Source organism: Arvicanthis niloticus, chromosome 28, assembly GCF_011762505.2.
Source record: "Arvicanthis niloticus isolate mArvNil1 chromosome 28, mArvNil1.pat.X, whole genome shotgun sequence".
Lineage (NCBI taxonomy): Eukaryota > Metazoa > Chordata > Mammalia > Rodentia > Muridae > Arvicanthis > Arvicanthis niloticus.
In genome coordinates this window covers 3866460-3889213 of record NC_133436.1, presented here as the reverse complement: position 1 = coordinate 3889213, position 22754 = coordinate 3866460, and the positions used below count along the sequence as shown (strand labels likewise).

Genomic DNA, 22754 nt, shown 5'->3' with positions numbered 1-22754 from the left:
AGAGTGGGAGTTATGGTTCCGGCATCCCATCCAAACCTTCCAATGGCCTCTAACATGTATAACCCTCAACATGGCAAGCATGCATGTGCATGCGTGTACATGTATGTAGTGTGTGTGTGTGTGTGTGTGTGTGTGTTGTATGCTTGTGATCCATATGAGTTTTTAGAAAACATATTTTGGCAAAAAAAATAGGTCCATAAAAATATTACACATTTTATTTAGAAAAGCCCCCAGGAAATTTTAAGAGGCACATGTGTGTGTGTGTGTGTGTGTGTGTGTGTGTGTGTGTGCATATGTGTGTGTGCATATGTATGTGTGCATGTGTGTATGTGTATGTGTGTGTGCGTACATGTGTGTGTGTGCATATATGTGCGTACATGTGTGTGTGTGTGTGTGTGTGTGTGTGCATATGTGTGTGTGCATATGTGTGTGTGCATATGTGTGTATGTGTGTATATGCGTGTATGTGTATGTGTGTGTGCATACATGTGTGTGTGTGCATATGTGTGCATACGTGTGTGTGTGTGTGTGTGTGTGTGTGTGTGTGTGTGTAGGAGGTAGACATGTGTCCTTGGTTGCTATTAACCTTAGTTCTTAAAACCAAGATTTTCACTGAACCTGGAGCTCATGGGTCTGGCTCTCCTGGCTAGCCAATGGCTCCATAGACTTTCTGCCTGTCTCTGCCTCTACAATGCAGAAGTTACACATGCACGTTACCATTCCCTGATTTTTTTTTTAAACATAGGTGTTGAGAGTTCAAACCGGAGTCCTCATGCTTGGCCTAGAAAGTGCTTTACTGACTGAGCCATTTCCCCCAACCCACGACTGAGCTGTGGTTTCCTTTTGGTGGTGGTGTGGACTGACCGTGTGGCCGTGTGCTTGCTGAGTACGCACACAGCACTGGGTTATATTGCCAGCCCTTTGCATATACTTTTGATTTCCATGAGTAGAAAAATAGACTGGAAATTTGTTAAATTGAGGAAAATACATTAAAAAAAAAAACTATAGATGATCTTTAGAATGTCCACATATTGTTGAAACCGTTGTGAAGATTCGAGTCTATTGCTTGAGCGCCGCTACATGGAACGCCTCTGTTGACCCAGGCTGGGTTCTCAGCCATCACTTGACCACACTCACATTTCTGTTTTCATTTCTTCCTCTTCTACCTGGTTTTTCTCTTCAGCAGCAAGGACCTTGCAAGTGGCCTTGGATTCCAGGTACTCAACAGTCCCATAACCAACCACGGCTAGACTCAAGACACCCAAGAGAATGTAGAGCTTGGTGCTCACACACAGAAATGAGCTGTATCCAAAGGCAATGACAAACCCTATGGCTTCCCCGAGGCGGTAGTTGGCAAAAGCAGGTTCTTTGTTCTCTTCAAACAGGACACCAAAAAGAGCTGTGGAGGAGAGACCAGAGTAAAATGTTGTGCAAGATCTCAGACAGGGCTGGAGAGATGGCTCCCTGGGTTAAGTGCCTACAGACAAGCATGAGAACTTGAGTTCAGACTCCCAGTATCCACAGAAAATGCCAGGTACTGGCCTGCCATTCCCAGTGCTTGAACAGAAGCGAGGGTGTGTAGGGCTTGCTAACCAGCTGACCCAGCTAAATCAAGGAGGAAATCTGTCTCAAAAAAAAATAAGACGGAGAACGACTAAGACAACGTTGACTTCTGACGTCACACACATGCATACACATTTGCGTGTGCATTCATGTACATATGCATACAGATACCATACAGGTATCACAAAAACACGTACACACACATGCGCACCACCCATAGACACACAGACATACACAAAGACTTCAAACATGCTCCAATAGGATCTTGAACACGGGCTTTGCCTCTGCCAGTTTTCTTGAAAATATCTTGGTTGTTTTTCTTGCTAAAAAATAATAAAAGCACAGAATTTTGCTGACAAGTCAGATGATATCTGGCAGTAGGTAGCACAGGAAGAGATACATGGAAGATGGCCAGTCCTCTCTCTAAGGATGAAGAAAAGAGAGCAAAGAGTTGAGTGTGTGTTGTTGTGGACTTTGTGACCCTGGGGAAAGACTGTAGACTCAAACCAGTTAAAACCAAAAGATTTACTGATTAGCCGCTAGCTGAATGCGCAATATCTGAGCCAAATTTGCGATTTCCATTAGAAGGGGATTGAGGGAAGGATTTTTAAAGGAGGAAACCACAAGAAGACTGTCAGTATCTACTCAAACAAGCAAAAAATCTGGTCTGTTTTTGCCAAGTGGTTAGGGCATCACTGTGCAAGATGGGGTGCAGCTCCTCCCCTGTCCCCAGGACTAAAGAGGAATCAGTCATATTCATGGGACCTACATTTGTCCTCTCAGGGCACACCACCAACATTTGGGTGGTAGTGTTCCAGTAGGCGATGCCCGACTGCTTAGAGGTGGAGACAAGGGCTCTGGAAAGTTCCCAAACTTCTACTACTAGTTCTGTGACTTCTGTTTTTTAATGTTCTCAGCAGTTTTGATTTCTTTACATTTTAAATTGACATACAGCACGTGTCTGTGTGCATGTGTGTGTGTGTGAGTGTGTAGGCACATGTGTGTGTATGTGTGTGCATGTGTGTGAGTGTGTGCATATGTGTCTATGTGTGTCCATATCTGTGTGTATATGTATGTAAGAATGTGTGTGTGCATGTGTGTGAGTGTGTGCATATGTGTCTATGTGTGTCCATATCTGTGTGTATATGTATGTAAGAATGTGTGTGTGCATGTGTGTATGTATATGTGTGTGTGTGAGTGTGTGTGTGTGTGTGTGTGTGTATGTGCATGTGCCATCGTTCCTGAAACTTTCTGAGTAGAAGAAGTTTGGCAGTCTGGCAGTCTGGCAGTCTGGCAGTCTGGCAGTCTGGCAGTCTGGCAGTCTGGCAGAGGAAATATCACCCTAGGGTGAGAGAATCTGTGCTTATCTTAGTCCACAGCATGTGGTACTTTCTGTTGGTCACAGCAAACTTAAAACTCACATCGCCTTAAAACTGCTTCTAGACAAAACCAGTAGCCTTTGCTTCCTGTGCTGGGACGGGACATTTTTGATAGGTGTGGATGAGAGGACCCCGTTGTATGGCATGGTGAGTGGCAGGTGCATCTGGGAAGGACACAACGAGACAATGACAGACCAGGTGATCTTCCGTGGTCTGTCCAGGGCCCAGACTGCTGATCCAACTCCATCCAGCTCCTACCACACAACCCTTCTCCTCACCAGGACCATCCTCAGGCCCCACATTGCCTCTAGAAACCCTGCTTGACTTCCCAGCATGGCCCAGGATGAAGGGCTCTAAGATGGAGAACCTACAATAAAGAACACCAGGAGGGAGGGCCCTGGGATGGGACAGGGTGCTCAGAGTGAAGGATTCTGGGTAGAAAGGTCCTACATGGAGGACTCTCGGCTGAAGGATGCCAGGCTGGGAGAGTAAGAACTCCAGAACTGATAAATGTGGAGAGTCAGGGTGATCTATCCGGCAACTGGACCTCAAGAAACGGCCCTGTCTCTTCCTCTCTGCCAACACAGACAATTCCATCACAAGAATCCAGGTCGCCAAACAGCCAAAGAAGCCAAGGATTTGGATGCAGAGCCAGAACTGCCACCTTCCTTTCGTGAATGCCTGTTAATCAAACCAGCCCTGAGGGAGAGGTATCCAGGTGTCCATATCAGCAATGTGTAGATGGATGGGTGAGGGGGCATGGCAAGCAGGTGATCACTCCTCCAACTACACAGACATAAATGTCAAGTGCAAGGTACCATCCACCACAGGATCCAATAGCAGGAAATGGAGGCTTGTGGTAAATTGGGGGAATCCCACAATATCTGCCCTTTGTGAGCCACAGTGAACCCATTTCCTGACAGCAGCCAGCCTTCCCTTGCTTTGAAAGATGCTCAGCCCTGGGAAGTGGGGCAGGGTGGGGATTGGACACAGGCTCTGCACAGGTTGGTTCTGGCCTCTGCAGCTTGTCTATAAACATAAACTATTGTGAGCTTGCCTGTTTGTTTACAAAGAGATTTGTTTTGCTCTCAGCCTCAGCCTGACCTGTCTGCCTCATCTATTCAGGACGCTCAAGGTTGAAGTGACTTAGACACTGCTTCTAGTCCTCAGATGAGGTGACATGAAGGAGCGTACGGGGATCTCATCTGTTGGAAAGGCAGGTTAAATAAATGGAAAACCCAGGAGGAGTCAGACTTCATGCACTTATGAACTTGAAAACAGCCCCTTCGAGCAGCTAACAGGGCAAAGTGTATTTTTAGATGAGACATGCTATGTCTTAAATGCACTGCCATGGCCTGTGAGGGTTGCTATAGCAACTGTATCCATCCTCCCTCAGCTGTCAGACTGAATGAGCAGATAGGCAGACATTCACTGCTAGGAGGCTGAAGAAATTCCTGGCACCTTCGCCCTCGGGGTACCCAACCCCAACAAGAGGAGTGAGTGTCAGTCCTGTGATAGATTGTTAAACTGAGGGAGGATGAAAAATGATGACCCAAACAGTGGTGATGTGAGCTCCATTTAGCTTTATGAGTTAGAAGAAACCATATTACCACATCTGTCCCTTATGTGCTTATGTGCATGCATGTACAGTTGGAGGCTGGGGAGCACATTGAACATCCTGGCCCCTTACTCCCTTGAAATGTTGTCTTTCACTAGAGCTTGAACTTTCTGTTTTTTGGCTAGATTGCCTGACTAGCAAGTCTTAGCAATTCTCCAGCCTCCACTCCCCTTCCCCAATGCTAGGGTTACAGGCTCTGTCCTGGGGATCTAGACTCAGGTCACATACGGTTCATGCAGCAAGTGGATTTACCCACTATCCCATCTCCCCAGCCTCACACAGCACTGTTCTTAACATGTGGCCAAAGCTACAGGAAACTTTCCATGTTGTAAAGGAACAGACAACCATTTGGATGCCTTCCTGTGGATGTGTTGCGCTGTGGGGATCTGGGCGGAGCCAGCTGTAGGGACTCAGCTCAGCTCTCAACACTCCTCACTGGGGTGGCTGCAAGCACAGGCTTTCAAAGAAACTGCTTCCTGAGAAACTGGTTTATCTTTTAACAAAAATTACACTCTTACATGTACAAAAAGATTGAAATTATCTCAATTTAAATTATTGTCCCTTATTCAACAGTCATTGTTCAAGTTACTCAATGGATTTGAGTCTCTCTCTCTCTCTCTCTCTCTCTCTCTCTCTCTCTCTCTCTCTCACACACACACACACACACACACACACACACACACACAGCCTCAAGTAATTTGCAAAGTTTAACAAAGATGTTCTTTGTGAGTATTTCATGCCCATATAAAGAAAGGGAGAGTTTGGGTAGTTATTCGTATATGTCAAAGAGAAAGAAGTCAAAGAGAAAACTGCTTTTTGCTGCAATGATGTTACGTCTCTGAGGTGCTGGCGTGGGAGATAAAGCAGGCTGTCTGTCCCAGTGCCTTCCCTGTTCCCATAAGTACTGCTTCTGCAAATTCAGTGAGCTCAGGTCACCAGCATGCAGAAAATGGGAGTCCAGGTGTGTTTCAGTGAATTCTGTTAGACCTGTGTGGGGTTCGATGCAACTTCTCTCCGGTGCTGACGTTATAAGGTATCTAAAATTCCTAAGTGATCTGCCATGTCACTAGCTTATAGTTCTGAACTTCCAAGAAAAGCTAAAATGAGTTTCTGGTTACTCAACCTCAACACCACACACACACACACACACACACACACACACACAGCCCATGAAAAGTCTAGCTGTTTGCTCCTAGTTCCTGACTTTGGTCAAAAACAACTGGATGCAGGGTACCATCCACACACACAATCTGTCATTAGGTTCAGTCTCCACTAAAAGCCAGCAGTGCTATAGACCCAGCTGGGCCTCTGTATCCAGCCATTTTAGGTTTCCCTAGATTTTCGTTTTCAGCTCTTGTAAACTGATGGCACATTGGGATTACAGCAAGGTCGAGCTCTGGAGGATGTGGTCCACCATCTTCAGTAATGTGTCATGGTCACACACAGATGCACAAGCAGTGGCCAGACCTCCTGTTCCCAGCAACCCTGGCCTCAGCCTGTTGTAGATTTCCTTTAGCAATTGTCTAGGCCTGAAAGTGTCCTGAGCACAGATGCAACCGAGTGGGAAGGGTCATTTATGAACCACACCCATCTCAGGGCTCCCTTGGCATCCTCAAGACCTTCCAGACACAGAGCCCTTCCCTACCCGGTCCTTAGACACACTCCAGGACAACACTTGGGTGTTTGTGGAGGACTTGGGGGTGGGAGTACCCAGCTCATTATGTTATTTATAACCAGCACCCAAACACACACCCTATTACCTGCCCTGAGGTATCATCCACACAGCATCCTGCATCCTTCTCAGCCTTGAAGCCCTCTGGCTGCTCATGGGGTAGAAGAAAGTACCCCCAAAAAATCCTGTGCAAATTCCCTGGCATTTCCCCAACCTTGTCACACCACTGAGACACCCCTCCCCACTGACTTTCTTGGAGCCTCCCTGGTTCGGCCCCTGGACCTAGTGCTCCCATTCCACAGCCCATTGGACAACAATATTCCGAAGATAGGCATCCTCTTGTGTCTAGCTATGCCTCTACTTTCTGGTCCTCCTGACTTTTTTGTTTGTTTGTTTGTTTCAAGACAGGGTTTCTCTTCCTTCTGACTTCTTGATCATGCATTCTAACTGGCCAAGGTCTCCTTCAGGTGATGTCTACCTCAGCTTCTTTACAGTCAACTGCCAACCACCAAGGTCAGGGGGTCACACTCCCTGCCTGTGGCTCAGTTGGGGGGTCATCAGACCATCCCACCTGTCTATCAGGAGCATAAACCTCTGCCCACAAGTGTCTTTCTCCTCTGCATCCTTATCTCCATCTTCTATGACCTCGTGTCCACAGAACATGGTGGCGTGCACTCTAGTGTCCTGTGGCCCCTATCTGGATGCTCTGTGGACCCTCTTTGCCACCTCTTCCTCCAATTCTACATCTGTGCACACCTGTGAGCACTCCAAGGACCACCTCATGCTGCATGGAGCCCCTGTTCTCACCTGACCCTCCCTTCTACGTCATGCAAGTTCAGAGATAAGAACTCACTTTAAATTCAGAGCAAGATCCTTGAGAGCTACTTTATGTCTCACTCCCTGGGCTCCAGACCTGCCTTCTACTGGGGACTTCTACTAGCCCTACAAAGAGAGCTTGGATTGCACCCTGGTGGTGGCCTCCTGGCCTTGCTACCCTCAAGGACAGCTGACTAAGAGAGACAGAGGCACTGTTCACTATGCTGGGCACTTACCATTGTTTTGTGTCTGCCAGACAGCATCAGCCATTCCCCACAGGCCAGAGAGGACGAAGAAGACAGGCAGCTGGGCCGGGTTCGGGTGCCACAGCAGGAAGACCACAATGCAAGAGAAGTGAATGGCCGCCCCTGGTCAGAGGGGACAAGACAGAAAAGCTGTTGGCTGTTCCTTCTGCTTGAGACGGACCTTGAAAGCCTGGGGTGGGACCTGCCATCCACACCTGTGTGTTTTCAGCCTTTCTAACTCTCACGCAATGCTCAGAGGCAGGATGACAGAAAACTCTGGTGTGTGAGTGTATGACTGACTCTTAGGGAGGCCTCTAAGCTCCGAGGACCCTAGTCACTGCTGTGTGGCTGGAAGACCCAGAGTTTGTTTCCCTATAGTGTGAGCTAGACTTCTAACCAGTATGAAAACAATGAGAGAATACCAGGAGAAATCAGAGCAGAGATATATCTGGATTTGTTCCTTGGGCTATGACTTCTATGGCAGATCCCTGTGAGAGGAAAGCGGGTACCTCCCTTTGTTGGAGGAAGGCAGGAGATGTCGGGGCACAGGGAGAGCAGTGGGTAGGCAGGAAAGCATGCTCACAGGGCTTCCCTTTTTGAGGTTCCTCTACAGCCTTCCCTGCCTCGTGTTTGTGTGAGCTGACTGTGTCTACTTACCCAGCACATAGAGTGAGGCCCTTCCTGTGTGCTTGGAGATCTTCCCATACAGCAGGGAGCACAGTGCAGTCATGGCCGAGAAGCAGATCATCACATAGCCCACAAAGTGGATTCCCAGGGCACAGGTCACATAAGACTAGGGGGAAGCGTAGAGTTCAATTAGCTGTGCTTATAGGCCCCACTATGGTTCCAGTCTGATGCTGCCATGTGACAGCTGACATGCAGATGTGGCCCACAACCTGTGTTTACACTGCCATGTGGGAGAGGGTCTGCTTGGACCAGAATGGACAGGCATCTGGGAAAATCCCTTCCTAGACATTCTTTGCCACAGGTGTGGTACACATGTTATTTTACAGAGTTAACAAGAACATTGACATGTCATCACTTCCTCTCAGGCCTAAGGTGAAGGAGATGGAACACCCATAGATAACAGGGAGGCCACTGGGAAGCCTCAACACTCGGCCTCCACTACTGGATAAACAGAGGACACCGCACTTTGGTTCCTAACCTTCTTTAATAGAGACAGAAGACCGATCGATCCCCTTCCCCAGTAAAAAGAGTAGTGTTGCTTGGTAAAACCAGGACACTTAAATATTGCACGAGGCACACCTGTCCAGAGATAGTTGCAGTTTATGAAAATCCAGGTTAGGTTGGGTGGGTACTAACTGTCCTATTCTGGAACACTACCTTTACCTAAGAGTAGAGACAAGGTAGTTCCTAGTGTGAGGAGGAGGCAAGGCTTGGGGCTAGGATCAGGGGATACAGTGGTGATCCCAGCCTTGCTCTGACTCCTGCATCTTCCCTAAGTGTCCAGAAAAGAGCTGGGGCTCCCTAGGACAGGTGGTTCCCTCCATCCTGCAGCACTAGGATGAACAACAGAACCTGGGGACAGGCCCCTATAGAAAACAGTAGTTGTGATTGTGTCTGACACTAGGAATGTCCCAGTCTATGTGTCTTTACTGCCTGTACTGCCCCAGGTGAGGGGTCTTCTGTAAGTACAGAAAAGCCAGGTGGGGCATGAGCAAGAAAGCAGCAGGCCACATGGGTTTCTAGACTGGAATACATGGTATGAAAGCTGGCGTGGGGAATTCCAACACGACTCGTAGATTTAACTCCTTCCCCTATGTTTAACAGCCGTGAGAATACAGGGGAGACCCCAAGTTAGTAGAACAGACATGGGTGTGATACACAGCTAGTCACAGCTACCTTCTACCAGCTTTGTTCTGTCCAGGGAAGACAGCTGGCTAGCAGGAAGTCTTCCCTTCAGAAAAGAACCCATGACTCCATTTGTACATGAAGGGGAGGATGGCCTTGTCGGGCATAGGTGGGAGAGGAGATTCTTGGTCCCATGAAGGATGAACACCGAGTTGGGGGGGGGGGGAATTCGAGGGTGGGGAGGTGGGAGTGGGGTGGGTAGGTGGGGGCACATCCTCATAGAAGCATGAGGAGGAGGGATGGGATATGAGGTTCCTGGGTGGTGGTGGGAAGGGGGGATAGGGGATAAAAACTGAAATGTAAATATAATATCCAATAAAAAAAAGAAGTCAGGGATGGATGTCTTGAATCATAGATTCAGCTACTGTAGGACTGGGAAAACCATGAATTTGAATCCACTCAGGGACCCTGGGCCATTGTTGCTGGGACACCCTTAATGTAGAGCCCAGGTGCACAATATGAGCCCTGGGCTTCTCTACCTTGGTGTATTGGTTCCTTTATGTAGAGCCCAGGTGCACAATATGAGCCCTGGGCTTCTCTACCTTGGTGTATTCTCCAGAGAGGAATCCTTGTTGGAACCCACTGTACAGTGGCAGGAACATCAGGAGGCACAAACGCTTGTCTCTGAACAGCATGAAGGTTGACAGTAACGTGGACCAGAGAGGCAGTGGCCTAGAACTTGTCTCTCCTTCATTCTGTAGTTTATCTTCCATGGACTCTAGAAACACAGCTACCAGCAGAATGGCCAGGACACCACTGCCTAGAAGGACACACGGATGGCTGTCAGGATACCTGGATCACACGTGTTCCACCCCTTCCCATCTCCACGGACAGCTAGCTACTGGGTAACTAGTGACAAGCTGCTCTTGATCACACGTGTGTTAGGTCTGCAGTTGACTTGTGATTTGCTTTCACTTGAGGCCCACCACAGTGGGTCAGCATTGCCGTCACTCACAGAGAAAGAGCATGCCTTTAAAGGAAAGAAATACAAAAGTCCCCCAAGACAGATGATGAGAGGAAAACAGAGCTTTGTGTCAGTCGAAGAGAGATACAGAAATCTATTCATGCGTTAAACACCCCGAAGGCCCTGGCAAACGTGCAGACCTCGGAGAGGGATGTGCTTTGTGGGACAGTTAACAGAGGGCACCAAGGGTCCTGGGACCTTTCGTTGCACTTGTACTTTGAACCATGTAAATAGGCTCCTGGGGGGGGAACAAAACAAGAACCTTAAAGTATTCATTTCACCCTGAACATTCTGTACATCTATAACCCAAATGCAAAGAGCAAATAAATCTGTCTTCACTCTCTGCTCACCTTACTTCTCCAGTCAGCTCCATCCCCCTGCACAGGAAACAGATATTCGTGTGGGTGTTTTGACTCATACCAAGGCCCCTCTGGCCCCTAGTGATGAGAGGTCATCTTTTATTGATATCTTTCGTACACTGATATTCTTCTTTCTGACAAGGGCAGTTCCCCGGGGATGGAGGTGTCCAAACTCCTGGTGTGAGATTCACTCTGGGAGTGTGGGTCAGATTCACCCTGGGTATGTACTTCTTCCCTTTTGCTCCCGGTAACAACAGCTTACCCCTGGCACTCTTAAAAAATGATATGATTTTATCTTGTCTGTCTTACTAATACATTTTCCCATCGCAGCCACAGTCTCTTCTGTGGACGCTGACATAGGTTGACTACATCATCATTCTCCAGCCTTACTGAGCCATGGGATTTATCAAGCCACCTCTCCTGCCTAATGTTTGCAGAGATGGTCTACCCAGTCTCAGCGCCCATCACAGAAACCTCCTTATTAACACACTTACACCCAGAAACCTCCAGATCCCTTCACAGCTTTCTGTAACTCAGCCACTTTCCCTCCTGACTACACAGCGTCCCCTCTAATGTCACTTACTGAAATATTTCAGTGGTGCTGATTAGGTGACGAGGAGGCTGGACAGCTCCTGCCATGGGCATTCTTCAGTCACCCTTTAAATGAACAGGTGTCTGGGCATGGGAAACAACCTGTGCTTTTCTAACCATCCAGATGTCGGCTGTGGGCAAAGCTTAGAAACTATGTGTCTCTTCTCTACTGATGATGGGAAGCTCCTTCTCCATGGCCCACCTTGCAGCCAGGGACTTTAAGTTTGGAGTGGCATAGAGAATGCCATCTCTAACAAGAAATAGTGAGAGCCTGCGAGTGACAGGATCGTGGATTCAGAAAGCCACATCCTCTACTCAGAGGCGGATGGAACCAATGCCAGTGGTCCAGGACCTTCCAAGGCATGAGCTGGTGTCATGGAACTGAGACACTGAATTCTAAAGACATTCCGTGAGAGACTTCATTTTGAGTGCAATGCTTTGAAACCCTGGACAATCACTCCAGGGATGCCACTATGTACCAGAGAGAGGGGCCTGTGGGCCTGTGGGTATCCCCACTGTGGAGGCACCTCAAGGTCACAACTGAGGAACCCTAGAATTGCAAAGAACACACCTGCCTGTGGCCTGGCTTCAGAGCCAGGAATGGACACTTAACAGTCTGAGGGACAAGACATCCTTAACAGCCTTTTATAGACATTGAGAGCTAAAGTTCTACTGAAAAGACCATATTCATGTATCAATGCTATTTGTGGCTTTCCACCCACCACAAAGACAATAGCGAGTGACACGTGTGACCCTGTAACGCCCAAAGCCTGAATTATCTACTGCCCCACTTATGCAGCACTGCCATTTCACAAGACCACAAGACCCGGCTCTCATGACTGTCTAAGAATGGTGGAGAGTCGACAGGGACACCAGTTTAGCCCAGTACTTTCCATAGGTGTCTGGCCTCCATACTACAGAAAGGGGGCTGGGGTGGATATTGAGAAAGCACAAGCCAGGATCTCTTGCTGCCATTCCCACAGCAATGTAAACAGAATCTCTGCTAAGCACAAGATTGCAGGTGATCAAAGAAGGTAGAAACACAGAAGCCACTTGTGGCCCCTGCCTCCCACCTCTTTCTCGCTCTTCTGTCTCATCCTCATCCTAGAACAATGCACCCCCATACTGCATGGGGTTTTTTTGGACTGCACTGGCCACTGACTTTGCTGTCAGAGATCAGCACCCAAGACTGGCCCAGTTCTATAACCGGCAGGGCTTTTGCTTTATTTATTAAAGGGCAAGCACAAACATAGCCTCCCACTATCGCAAATTATACAGTGCGTTCTGCACATTTGGGGGAAATCACAGGGGCTGACACACCCACAGTGCAGTGAGAAACCATTGTCCTGGGAAACTGGCTTTGTGATCAAGGCGCCTCTCTTTCCAGGTAAGGGAGGCAGGGGTTTCTATGGAGAATGTTGGTTAATGGGATAGAAAAGGACCTTTACCACAGTAAGAGGCTGGGCATTTGTACATACTGGTGTAGATGCCCAGCAGTGTGTAGATCAGTTGCTGGGAGGGGTGATGGGTGCTGTTGGTGGCCACTGGACCCATCAGGCAGTCTTTGGCTCCACAGGACGCAAGCTGTTCCTCAGGGATGGTCTCTATAAAGGTGGGATCAAGAAGATGAGGTAAGAATTCTAAAGACCTAAGGCTGAAATTGGCAGTGAAAGTATGGTTTCCTGTGGCAGATGATTTCATGATTTTTTTTTCAGAAAATGGATGCTAGCTCCTCTATGTGTTAAAAAAAAATCGATGTATGTGGGGCTGGAGAGATGGCTTGGTAGATGTGAGCACTGCTGCTCTTGCAGAGAATTGGTTCCCCACATCCACGCTAGCACACGACTGTCTCTAACTGCAGTCCCAGAGAATCTCATGCCTGCTTTGGAATCTGAAGGCACTAAATGCCCATGGTGCACAGACATACATGCAGGAAAAACACCGTACCCATAAAATAAACCATTCATATAGATGTGTATATGTACATACGTATATATGTGTACACATATGTACATATGCATATATATATGAAGAGAGTTGGTCCAGTGATAAATACATGCCTAACATCTCTGTCTCTGTCTCTCTCTCTCTCTCTCTCTCTCTCTCTCTCTCTCTCTTCCCTCCCTCTCTCTCTTCTACTCCTCTCTCTCACACACACAAGTTGGAACTACTATGGCAGTGTTGTCAGCTTGTCAAGATCTCGAATCATGTAGGAGACAAGCCTCTGGGCACATCTCTGGGTTAGGGTAGTCTCTCGAATGCCGGGGGCTGGGGGGTGGGAGTGGGGGTGGTAATCTCATTACCAAGGGACACAGTGGCCTAGTATCTAAGTGAAGTCTGAAGTCTGTGGCCTTTCCTTCACAGTCATGGGATTAGGAATCGGGCAGAGGGTTATAACACTGGCCTGTGGCTCAGTTTTATAAGGAAATGAGCCAGGTAAATTCTTCTTAGCAACTCTATGGATCCACATTACCTATGTGGGAGTTTGGGGGCAGTCAGTTTCTTCATGACACCTGAAGGGGCTCTCTCCAGGTCTCAGACATGTCTCTGGCAGGCCTTGCCCTTCTCCCTAACTCCCTCTACCTTGCTGCAAACCATTAGACTACATTCCTAAAGCTAGCCCCCAAGGCTTATTTCCTCCTTTGGCCACTTCCTCCTGAGGCTGACTGCCGAGGTCCAGTTATCAAAGTACTGAAGTCCAGCAACCAAAAGCCTCCTTTGGCTCACCTAGTTAACAAGCCCAATTAAAATTCAACACCTCATCCTAACATGGCGTTTCCCATTTCACCCTTGGGCCACATCTGTCTCCTCCCTATCCAGAGACAGTCCTTTGCCCCATTCCCCACTCTGGGACAAACACCCCTTCCCCTCTCCCTTGCCTCTTTTCTTATCTCTCCCTTCTTCTCTTCCCCTTCTCCCTCTCCCTCTCCCTCTCCCTCCTGTTGTCCCTTATCCCTGCCCTCTGTCCCTCTCCCTCTGGGGCAAATAAATCTCCTTTGTGCTGAGAGCACGGTTTGGAGGTGTCTTACGAGACTCTGAGGTTCCCCACAACACTCTTCCCCAAAGAGTTTCCCAACCTCCACAGGGTACCTGTGGAAAAGAACTACTCAGCCTCCTGTCTGTCCCCAGAGGTGCAGGGCCACTTGCCTCCACAGTAAGGACAGGCATTGAGATGGAATTGGGACTGCATGTGGCTCCCACAGAGAGCTGGCTGTTTCTAAGGCCACTCAGCCCCTCACCCTTTACCTTGCCTGGACATCTTGCCGAACACCAGCGAGGAAATCAGGTTGCCCCACACTCCAGAAGATTGGAATACAAGAAAAAAGATGCCGAAATACTGGTTCACCACATCCTTGCCAGGCTTTCCCACTTTTGCTGCTTGCAGATTTCCCATGTTGGTGAGGTAGGTACCCTGCGCCGACCACAGAGGGGCTGCACCCAGGCCCAGCAGGATGGAGGTAGGGATCAGGGTATACCTGCAGAAAAACCAGCAAAGATGGAGACAGGGATCAGTGTATGCCCACACAGGCCAGCAATCGCCTCTGCCCTACTCTCAAAATCTAGGGGTGCAAGGAAGGGTCATTGGTCCCTTGCTGGCTGAATCTCCCTGAGAATCATCTATGTCACATTCTTTATTATCATTAAGGTCATGATGACACCTGCATGTGTGAAGGCAAGATCCCAAGGAAAGGAAAGGGTTACCACCAGGGTCAGGAGCAAGAGAGGAAGGCAGCTGGGACCCAGGGAAGGCACACACACTGGGAAGGGCTGGCTAGAGGGGCTGTACCAGTTGGCATGGAAGTTGCCCAGGGAGAAGACCACATAGCAGCACATGGAGCCCACGATGGTCCACTTGCAGCCACATTTCTTGATGAGGACAGGCGGGAGAAACATGGAGGACAGTAGCACAGAAGCGTAGAGTGTGCTGAGCGTCGCCACCCCCAGGCCGTGCGCACTGTAGAGGCTGCTCTGTGGATGAAAGACAAGCCATCAGAGGAGGGGACAGTTGAGGGAACTGGGTGAGGTGAGGAGACAAGATATGGCTGACTGCTGGCCCCAGGCTGAGGGCCACCTCAAATCTTGAGCCACCAGATACCAGCCTTCTTACACAAGGACACTGCGGTAAAGATACAGCCAGCTTCAGCTTCTGACTTCCAGGGAGGAGGCAGTTAGGGATTAGAAATGGTCACTGTGAGGCCTTCAGGGCTTCCAGCCTCAAAGCTAAGGTGGGAGGAGTCCGTGAGAAGGTGGGAGGAGTCTGTGAGAGGGTGGGAGGAGTCCGTGAGAAGGTGGGAGGAGCCTGTGGGAAGATGGGAGGGAAGCCTGGGGAAGATGTGCTCAAATCAGAGACAAAGCATTCACCAGCCAGAGCCTTGCACTACACAGTGAAGGAGGAGGGCAAGGAGAAGATCGAGAGAGCTGCCCTTCCCCCACCCTTCACCCAGGCTCCCTGCATCATCCTACCTGACCTCTCCCATGTCCTGGACACACGTGGGTCAGCCACACCCAACATACACTCCAGCCAGTCCCTAAGATCCTTACAACCCGATAGATAGGATCGATGGATCACCTTCCTCTAAAGTGGGGTTACCTGGGTATTTCAAGTACATTGAGTAGCTAGAAGCATGGTTCAGCCTGGTCCTTTTAAAAGCAGTTTTTCCCTGGGTACTTCACTTACATCTGTGAGCTTGCCTGCTTTGCATTTCTAGTGAAACCCTGACTGTACCTGTCAATCTCGGGATTTCTCTGCCACCCACATTACCACAGTAAACTGGGGGAGGGATGATTGCTTCTGACTGCAGACCACTGAAAATGAAGGCGGGTGTCAGCGTCTAAAACAGGGCTAGAATTTTAGAAGCAAATGACTTTTTCCACACAAAAACCTATACTCAAGTGCCTGGACCAGCATGTGCTAGACAACTTCATCCATGCAATATACATATAATAATAAACACATGTATGTTGCACTATTAGACCCAATTACATAAACATTACAATCTCCATCAGGCCAAGGAAAGGCTGGGATGTACTTTCCACTAGAGGGCCATGCAAGGCTGCAGTGACTCAAAAGTCAAAGCATCTGCCACCTTCAGCTGGTGGACGCACGGGAGATACCAGAAACCTCAGAGCAGGCAGAAACATTGAGCTGGTACCAGTGCTACATGAAACCTGTCTTGAAAGAGAGAAAAGAAAGAAGGAAGGAAGGGGGAGAGAAAACAGAAAGACAGAGTGGAGAGGGAAGGAGGGAGAGAGAGACAAGAGACAGACAAAAGAAAGAAAGAAAGAAAGAAAGAAAGAAAGAAAGAAAGAAAGAAAGAAAGAGGAAGAGTGAGAGACAGAAATAGACAAATGAGAGAGAGAAAGAGAGAGAGAGAAAGGAAGGAAGGAAGGAAGGAAGGAAGGAAGGAAGGAAGGAAGGAAGGAAAGAAGAAGAAGGGGCTGGAGAGATGACTCAGTGGTTAAGAGCACTGACTTCTCTGCTAGAGGTCCTGAGTTCAATTCCTAGCAACCACATGGTGGCTCACAACTCTCTGTAATGGAATTCGATGCCCTCTCCTGGTGTGTCTGAAGACAACTACAGTGTACTCATATAAATAAAAAAAATAAATAAATCAAAAAAAGGAGGGAGAAAGAGAGGATGAGAGAGACTGAGAGATAGATGAAAGAGAGAAACAGAGAGGAGGGAGGGAGAGAGGAGGGAGGAAAGGAGGAAAGAAAGAAGAAATTGATCTTCTCTTTACTGTAATTGCCACAGGAAAAGCTGTCAAATCTTCCCCAGGCCTGCATGACCTGGAAGCACATGACCCACAAACCTCTTGGAGATAGCTGCTTGGTTTTCATGTAGACTCATAGACTTGAGCAGAAGGATTCCATAAACATTCAAATTGCAGACAACTTTGTTAAAGTTCATGATTCACTTAAAGCTTTTGTAAGGTCAAGCGAGGATCAGCAAACTCACCTTTCTGTCCAACCACAAAGCCTCTCAAAGGCAGTGTCCTGTCAGCCCTCCGCCAACTTCCTTCTAGCTCCAGGGTCACACACTCCCCAGGCTGTGGAGCTCTGGGGTCACTCTGGAGGAGTATGAACAAGACTAAATCTTGTTTGGCTTCATTTGAAAAAAATAAATTGTTCCAAGGAGTTGTGTGCCTGGGGGTGGGGGGTGTGCTGGTGAGAGTTGGATAACACGAGAGGTACATCTCACCTGCAGATTCTGCAGGCCCCCGTAGGCAGTGAAAAGCAGGAGGAATCCAGAAGAAACCACCAGCACATTCTTCAGGTTTCTCTCCATTATGCAGACAGATTGTCAGTACCAGTGGATGTCAGCGAGTGAGTATGCTTCTAGCTCCCTAAGAGAAACCAGTTGGAACATGGGAAATGGTGCCAGTACCAAGCATCATCCCCGAGTTAGGAGTGGGTTGGCCATTAGATAATTAGTGCAATAAAGCTTTTGCAGGCCCGAGCCCACCTTATGCTTCCTCTCTGGGAAAGGTCACGGCTCTTATCAGCTCCTCTGCATTTTTCTCCCTGCTACTTTCACATAGGAATGCCACATTCTTGTGAGTTTGATTTGACAGTACCTCATATGTCCAGAGGAGTCGCCAGCAACGCAGAACATGGAATGCTCTTCTGTCCTGAAGAACAAAGCGGAAACCACCAACTTTTAGAATGCCCATCCAACTTCTGAAAAACATTTAATATGATACTACTATCCAGGGCCAAACACTTAGAAGTGCAAAGACAGGTGATTTTGCAATGTTGCAATAACGTTCCAAGCGACAGGGTACGGTAATTCATCACACACAGAGAGCAATTTTATAGGTACCATTTCATGTGTAGTGATTTGCATTTGAAATCCTAGACCCATTATAAGGCATTAAAGTCCAGGATTTCAGCCCAGAGTTGTGCCCGTTGACTCGGCAGCTGTCAATCACGTGTGACCACTGAGTTCTTAAGGTATAGCTGTCATTCACTGTGGAACTTAATCTGGATTTCATTTAGTTAATTACCATTAAATATTCAAGTGGGCAAGCTTTGGGCAGGCCAGATCCAGAGTGTCAATGTGCATTCTACACACCACGTACAAGTGAAATGCTGGACATGGTGGCAGGTGTCTTTAATTCCAGTACTCTGGAGGCAGAGGCAGGCAAATCTCGATGACCTTGAGGCCAGCCTAGTTCACATAGAAGTCCAGGCCAGCTAAGGCTACACAGTGAGACCTTGTCTCCAAAAACCACCTTCTACCCAGTTGTTAGTAAAGCTAATTGTTCTTAGACTGTTCACAAGGTGTTGTGTCCTTGGTCACTTCTGCTAAGTGTGGACCAGCAAGTGACTCTTCCAGCCTTGGTAACCAGCATGACCTCCCAATATGGAGATAAGGCTCTTGCAGCTTAATTGGTTTCTATGAAAAGACAAGCCATGTGAAACTCATTGGTTTAAATATTTACAAAACATGGGTTATTACACTGATACACACACAAGAGCAGCGCTATACATTACCAGGATATTCTAACGGGGGCAGGAGGAGATGGTTCAGTCAGTGAACCACTTACTTCTCAAGCATGGGGACCTGAATTTGATCCCAGCCTATGTTAAAGTACTGGGCTTGGTGAGTAGCTATAACATATAACACCAGGGAGGTGGAAAGAGGAGAGAGAGAGTCCCTGGGACTCGCTGGCCAGTCAGTCCAGCCTAATTGGTGAACTCCAAACCAATGAGAGAGCCTTTCTCGAAAAGGTTAGACAGTGTGCCCCAGGTTGGCTGTGAAAGACCAAGAGGCTAACACCATAGAGAGCTATGGAGCTGCTCTAACTCAGCGATCCCCAGCAAATGCTAACAAGACAAGGTGAGTGGGAGAAACAGTTAAAGGAATGCAGTACTTAGCATCACGTAGACTTTCACATTCTAGCCTTGCTACTGGCTAATGAGCTTTTAGCTTCATTTAACAAATTTGTTGGTGATACTTTTGTAGGCTCCATCACACTGTCTACAGTTACCCCCAAATGGCTTGTATGTGATGGGAGAGCCCCTAGAGTCTTCTGCTAACAGTCTCTTCCTCCACTGGTTTCTCAAACTTATTTTATGTTGTGGGATTGTCAACTGGCCCTGAAAGCAACTTCTAATAGCAGCTGTTCAGCTCCCCATGCCCCATCTAGATCTTCCAGGGACCTTGCTGTGTATGTATGAAAATCACCCCCACCCCAGAGGTCTGGATTCCCCTTAGAAACTCAGATCCAATGTCCTTCAAGCTCTCCTGCGAGAAGCCAGACACTGGTTTGTGACATCAATGTTTTGATCATGTTTCTTTCCCAGTGTTCTCCTTATCTTTGTCAAGGGGGAATTTTGAAATGGGAAACATTGTTCAAAGTCAACAAGAGATGAGTTTTAGGTGCAGTCTTCTTGAGGCTAAATCAAGGGTGCTCTTATTGTCCGAGATCTTGACTGCTGCCCTCACTGGCTGACACATCCCTGCAGACCTACACTTGGATGGGAAGAGAGAAGAGCAAGCTGTATATTGGAAACACATCTGACTATGAACGAGACCCTGACCCCAGGCTAAGCTCCCTAGATTGAAGCACTTAGACACAGTACCGGCCACCATCAGGCCGTGCTTTCAGTTAGCATCTGTCTTGGGGTTTCCATTGCTGTGATAAAACACCATGACCAGAAACAACTTTGGGAGCATGGTGTTTTGAATAAAAATGGCCCCATATGCTCATATATTTTAATGCTTAGTCACCAGGGAGTGGCATTATTTGATAAGGATTAGGAGATGTGGCCTTGTTAGGGGAGGTGTGGCCTTGTTGGAGAAAGTGTGCCACTGGGGATGGGCTTTGAATTTTCAAAAGCCTAAGCCAGGCACAGTGTCTTTCTCACTCTCTCCCTGCTGCCTGTGGACTCAGATGTGGAATTCTCAGCTACTTCTCCAGCACGTGTCTTGTCTGCATGCCTCTACGCTCCCCACCTTGAAAATAATGGACTAATTATCCCAATTAAATGCTTTCTTTTTTATAAGAGCTGCCATGGTCATGGTGTGTCTTCACAGCCACGAACACTGACTAAGAGTGATTTCGTTCATCTTACAACTCTCAGGTCACTCTCCGTCACTGAGGGCAGTCAGTGCAGGAACCTGGAGGTAGAGCCATAGAGGAACACTTGCTGGGCTGTTCCTTCTGACTTGCTCAGTTTGCTTTCATGACCAACTTCCCAGTGGTGGCAACACTACAGTGGGCTGAGCACTCACTCCCTCACTGGTCATCAATCAAGATGCTACCCCACAGACCTGCCTATGGGCTAATCTTATGGCAGCGTCTTCTCATTTAAGATTCCCCTGTCTCATGTGACTCCAACTTATGTCAAGTCGATAAACCAATAAAACCACAACAACCAGAAAAGCACCCACATGGGGCTTGAGAGAAGCCATGGTCCTGCAGATGAGCTCAGACAGGAGACCACTTAACGGAGAGCAAATAAAGGACCAAGTGCTTCACAAAGACCTCAGGGAGGAAATGTCTTTTAACCTTAGGACTCTGGATCATTTAACTGACCAGCCATTGGGGACCACTGCTCTGCCATTACCCAAAGCAGGGCCTTTGAGATTCACAGTCACTCTAATAATAATAAAAAAATAAAAACCACTCCGCTGAGATGCCTAAGTAATGGCTTGCTCTTTTAAGGAAAGTGCTCATGCAAACAAGCTACCATTAGTTTTCTTGTCTCTTACACCTGAAATCTAAAAGCAGCACCAAATGAATGATCATTGGCTCTATTAATTTTCTGCAGCAAAATGAAACACGCATACTCGGAGAATGGGGGTCACCACTCCCTTTAGGAATTCTGGATCCTTATGCTCCAGGAATAGGCGTACTCTGTGCTTCCCCTCAACACCCTTAGCAATTTATATCCATGCAACTGCAGCTTGGAAAGGTGTTTCCTCTTAGTATTGTGTGCTGATCATCTCAGAGCTGACTGCCAACCCCACAATGTGTAGCTGCAAAAGCCTGGCTGAGCAAACGGCCTCCTGACTGAACTGAGAGCTTGCCTGAACATGGTGTTCTTTCTTCCTCAGTGAGACACAGCTGGAGCCATCACAGTAAAAGTAAAAAGCCGTTTCTTCTGCTATTTTCCACTACTTTTCACAGAGCCCATCTTACGACAGTGGAAATTGCTCTCACGCTCCCACTACGGATAAATCTCGAGGAGTCCCGGGTCGGGAGAGATTGTGATCACCTGGGAATCTGGGTCTTGCTGTCTTTCAGAGGTTCTAGAACACACTTCTACTGTTGACATCTGAGTGGCCTGATGTGCCAGTGACTCTTGACTGTGCAGCCTGCAGAGCCAATGACCATGGCATCCAGTCCAGTGAAGGTATGCCACCCAGAACAGAGGCCAGATTGGGGTCTGGGGCTCAGTCCTACCTGACTCTCCTTGCTGCTGCAGCAGTGCCGGGCTAACCAGAGCTCAGGGAGTCACTTGCTAGCCCACCTCTACACTCACACTCTAAAGAATGACAGCAGGCCTGTTTAAGGACGCACCCGTGCCTACACAGATACTACCTTTTGTTTTTGAAATGTCTCCAGTGCTGTAGACACAACTCTTTCTCTGCATCTAGACACAGACACTTCCTGGGGCCATCCTCAACTAGGGGTTATTGCAAAGCTGGAGCTGACCACTGACAGGGTGGCCAGCAGCCTGTGCTCATGGGCCGAGTTCCAGGGGAGAAAACAGATACAAACAAAACAACCAAGCGAATTCAGAAGTCAATCAAACAAACTCACATGACTGTAGGCAGAACAGACACCAAAACTCAATTAGGGCGGAAAACACACATACAAATCCATCCCCACCAGGGCAGCAAAGTAAACCCCACTACCCATAGCAGCTCTGATCCACAAATGTCCCCAAAGGATTATCTGCCATCTGGAAGGCAAAGCCTGGTTCTGTGGCTTCCATAGCTTGTCAGTTCAGTGAAACAGGCAGCTCACCATGGTCTAACAACCAGCAATTAGAAGCTACGGTCTGGACAGCTGAGGAACACCTTCATGTGCGTCCACAGCACTCAGACAAAGTACACACAAGTGGTCATTGAGCTGGTGTGTCCTGTGAGTTCTTGTAATAAATTGCTCTGTGCCCACAAGCAAAGCCAAATAGTATTAAGTTATTCTTGAAGAGCTCAAAGGACAAGTTTGAACCTTGCTTCCAAAACATGCACACACCCATAAAAGCTGGTATGTCCCTGTGCTAGAGTAATGTCATCCTGTGTCTACTTACCTAGCTTTGTGACCTTCTTGCTTCCTGCTGCTACCTGGCACAGGGCTCCTTTAATCTTGAATGCCAATGTGGTTTCCAGGATAAAAATCTGAATGCACTGTTCAGAGCGGTTGTGGTTTTTCCAGGTTGCATTGGGAAATCATTGTTGGGCAACACTTGTTTTTGTATGAGAAAGTAGCAAAGCCTGTCTGTGAGGTGCTTCCTGGCTGGCCATGATCAGAGCTATGGAACCAGTCATGAGGAAGATTTGGGGGCAGACAACAGAGACAGACAGGGGAATTACCCAATGTTCTTAAGGCCAGTTATAAAGGCTTCTACTGAAAAGCAATGCCTACCGCTGGTGAGACGCTCAGTGGTTAAGACCATTTGCTGTTCCTCCAGAGGATCTGGGTTTGATTCCCAGTACCC

At 48.0% G+C, this 22754-nt stretch overlaps 1 protein-coding gene across 1 annotated transcript; it reads right to left on the bottom strand.

The window, feature by feature from the left end:
- Positions 1–970: 970 nt before the first annotated feature.
- On the bottom strand, positions 971–22431 carry Unc93a (unc-93 homolog A). Its single transcript, XM_076926597.1, has 10 exons — positions 22347–22431; positions 17657–17710; positions 17281–17425; positions 14866–15047; positions 14325–14554; positions 12557–12682; positions 9707–9924; positions 7950–8085; positions 7284–7415; positions 971–1398 (listed from the first exon to the last, which is right to left on the bottom strand). Exons 3-10 carry the CDS (start codon positions 17365–17367, stop codon positions 1133–1135), a joined length of 1377 nt encoding a protein of 458 aa, XP_076782712.1. The 5' UTR covers positions 17368–17425; positions 17657–17710; positions 22347–22431; the 3' UTR covers positions 971–1132.
- Between the last annotated feature and the right edge of the window lie 323 nt (positions 22432–22754).

Excerpts from the sequence above, each read along its gene's own strand:
- Unc93a (XM_076926597.1), bottom strand. The coding sequence starts at position 17,367 with ATGGAGAGAAACCTGAAGAATGTGCTGGTGGTTTCTTCTGGATTCCTC. Across the intron at positions 8,086-9,706 it reads TCTCTGGAGAATACACCAAG|TCTTATGTGACCTGTGCCCT; the intron begins GTAGAGAAGCCC and ends GCTTCCCCCTAG. Across the intron at positions 1,399-7,283 it reads CTGGCAGACACAAAACAATG|CTCTTTTTGGTGTCCTGTTT; the intron begins GTAAGTGCCCAG and ends TCTCCTCCACAG.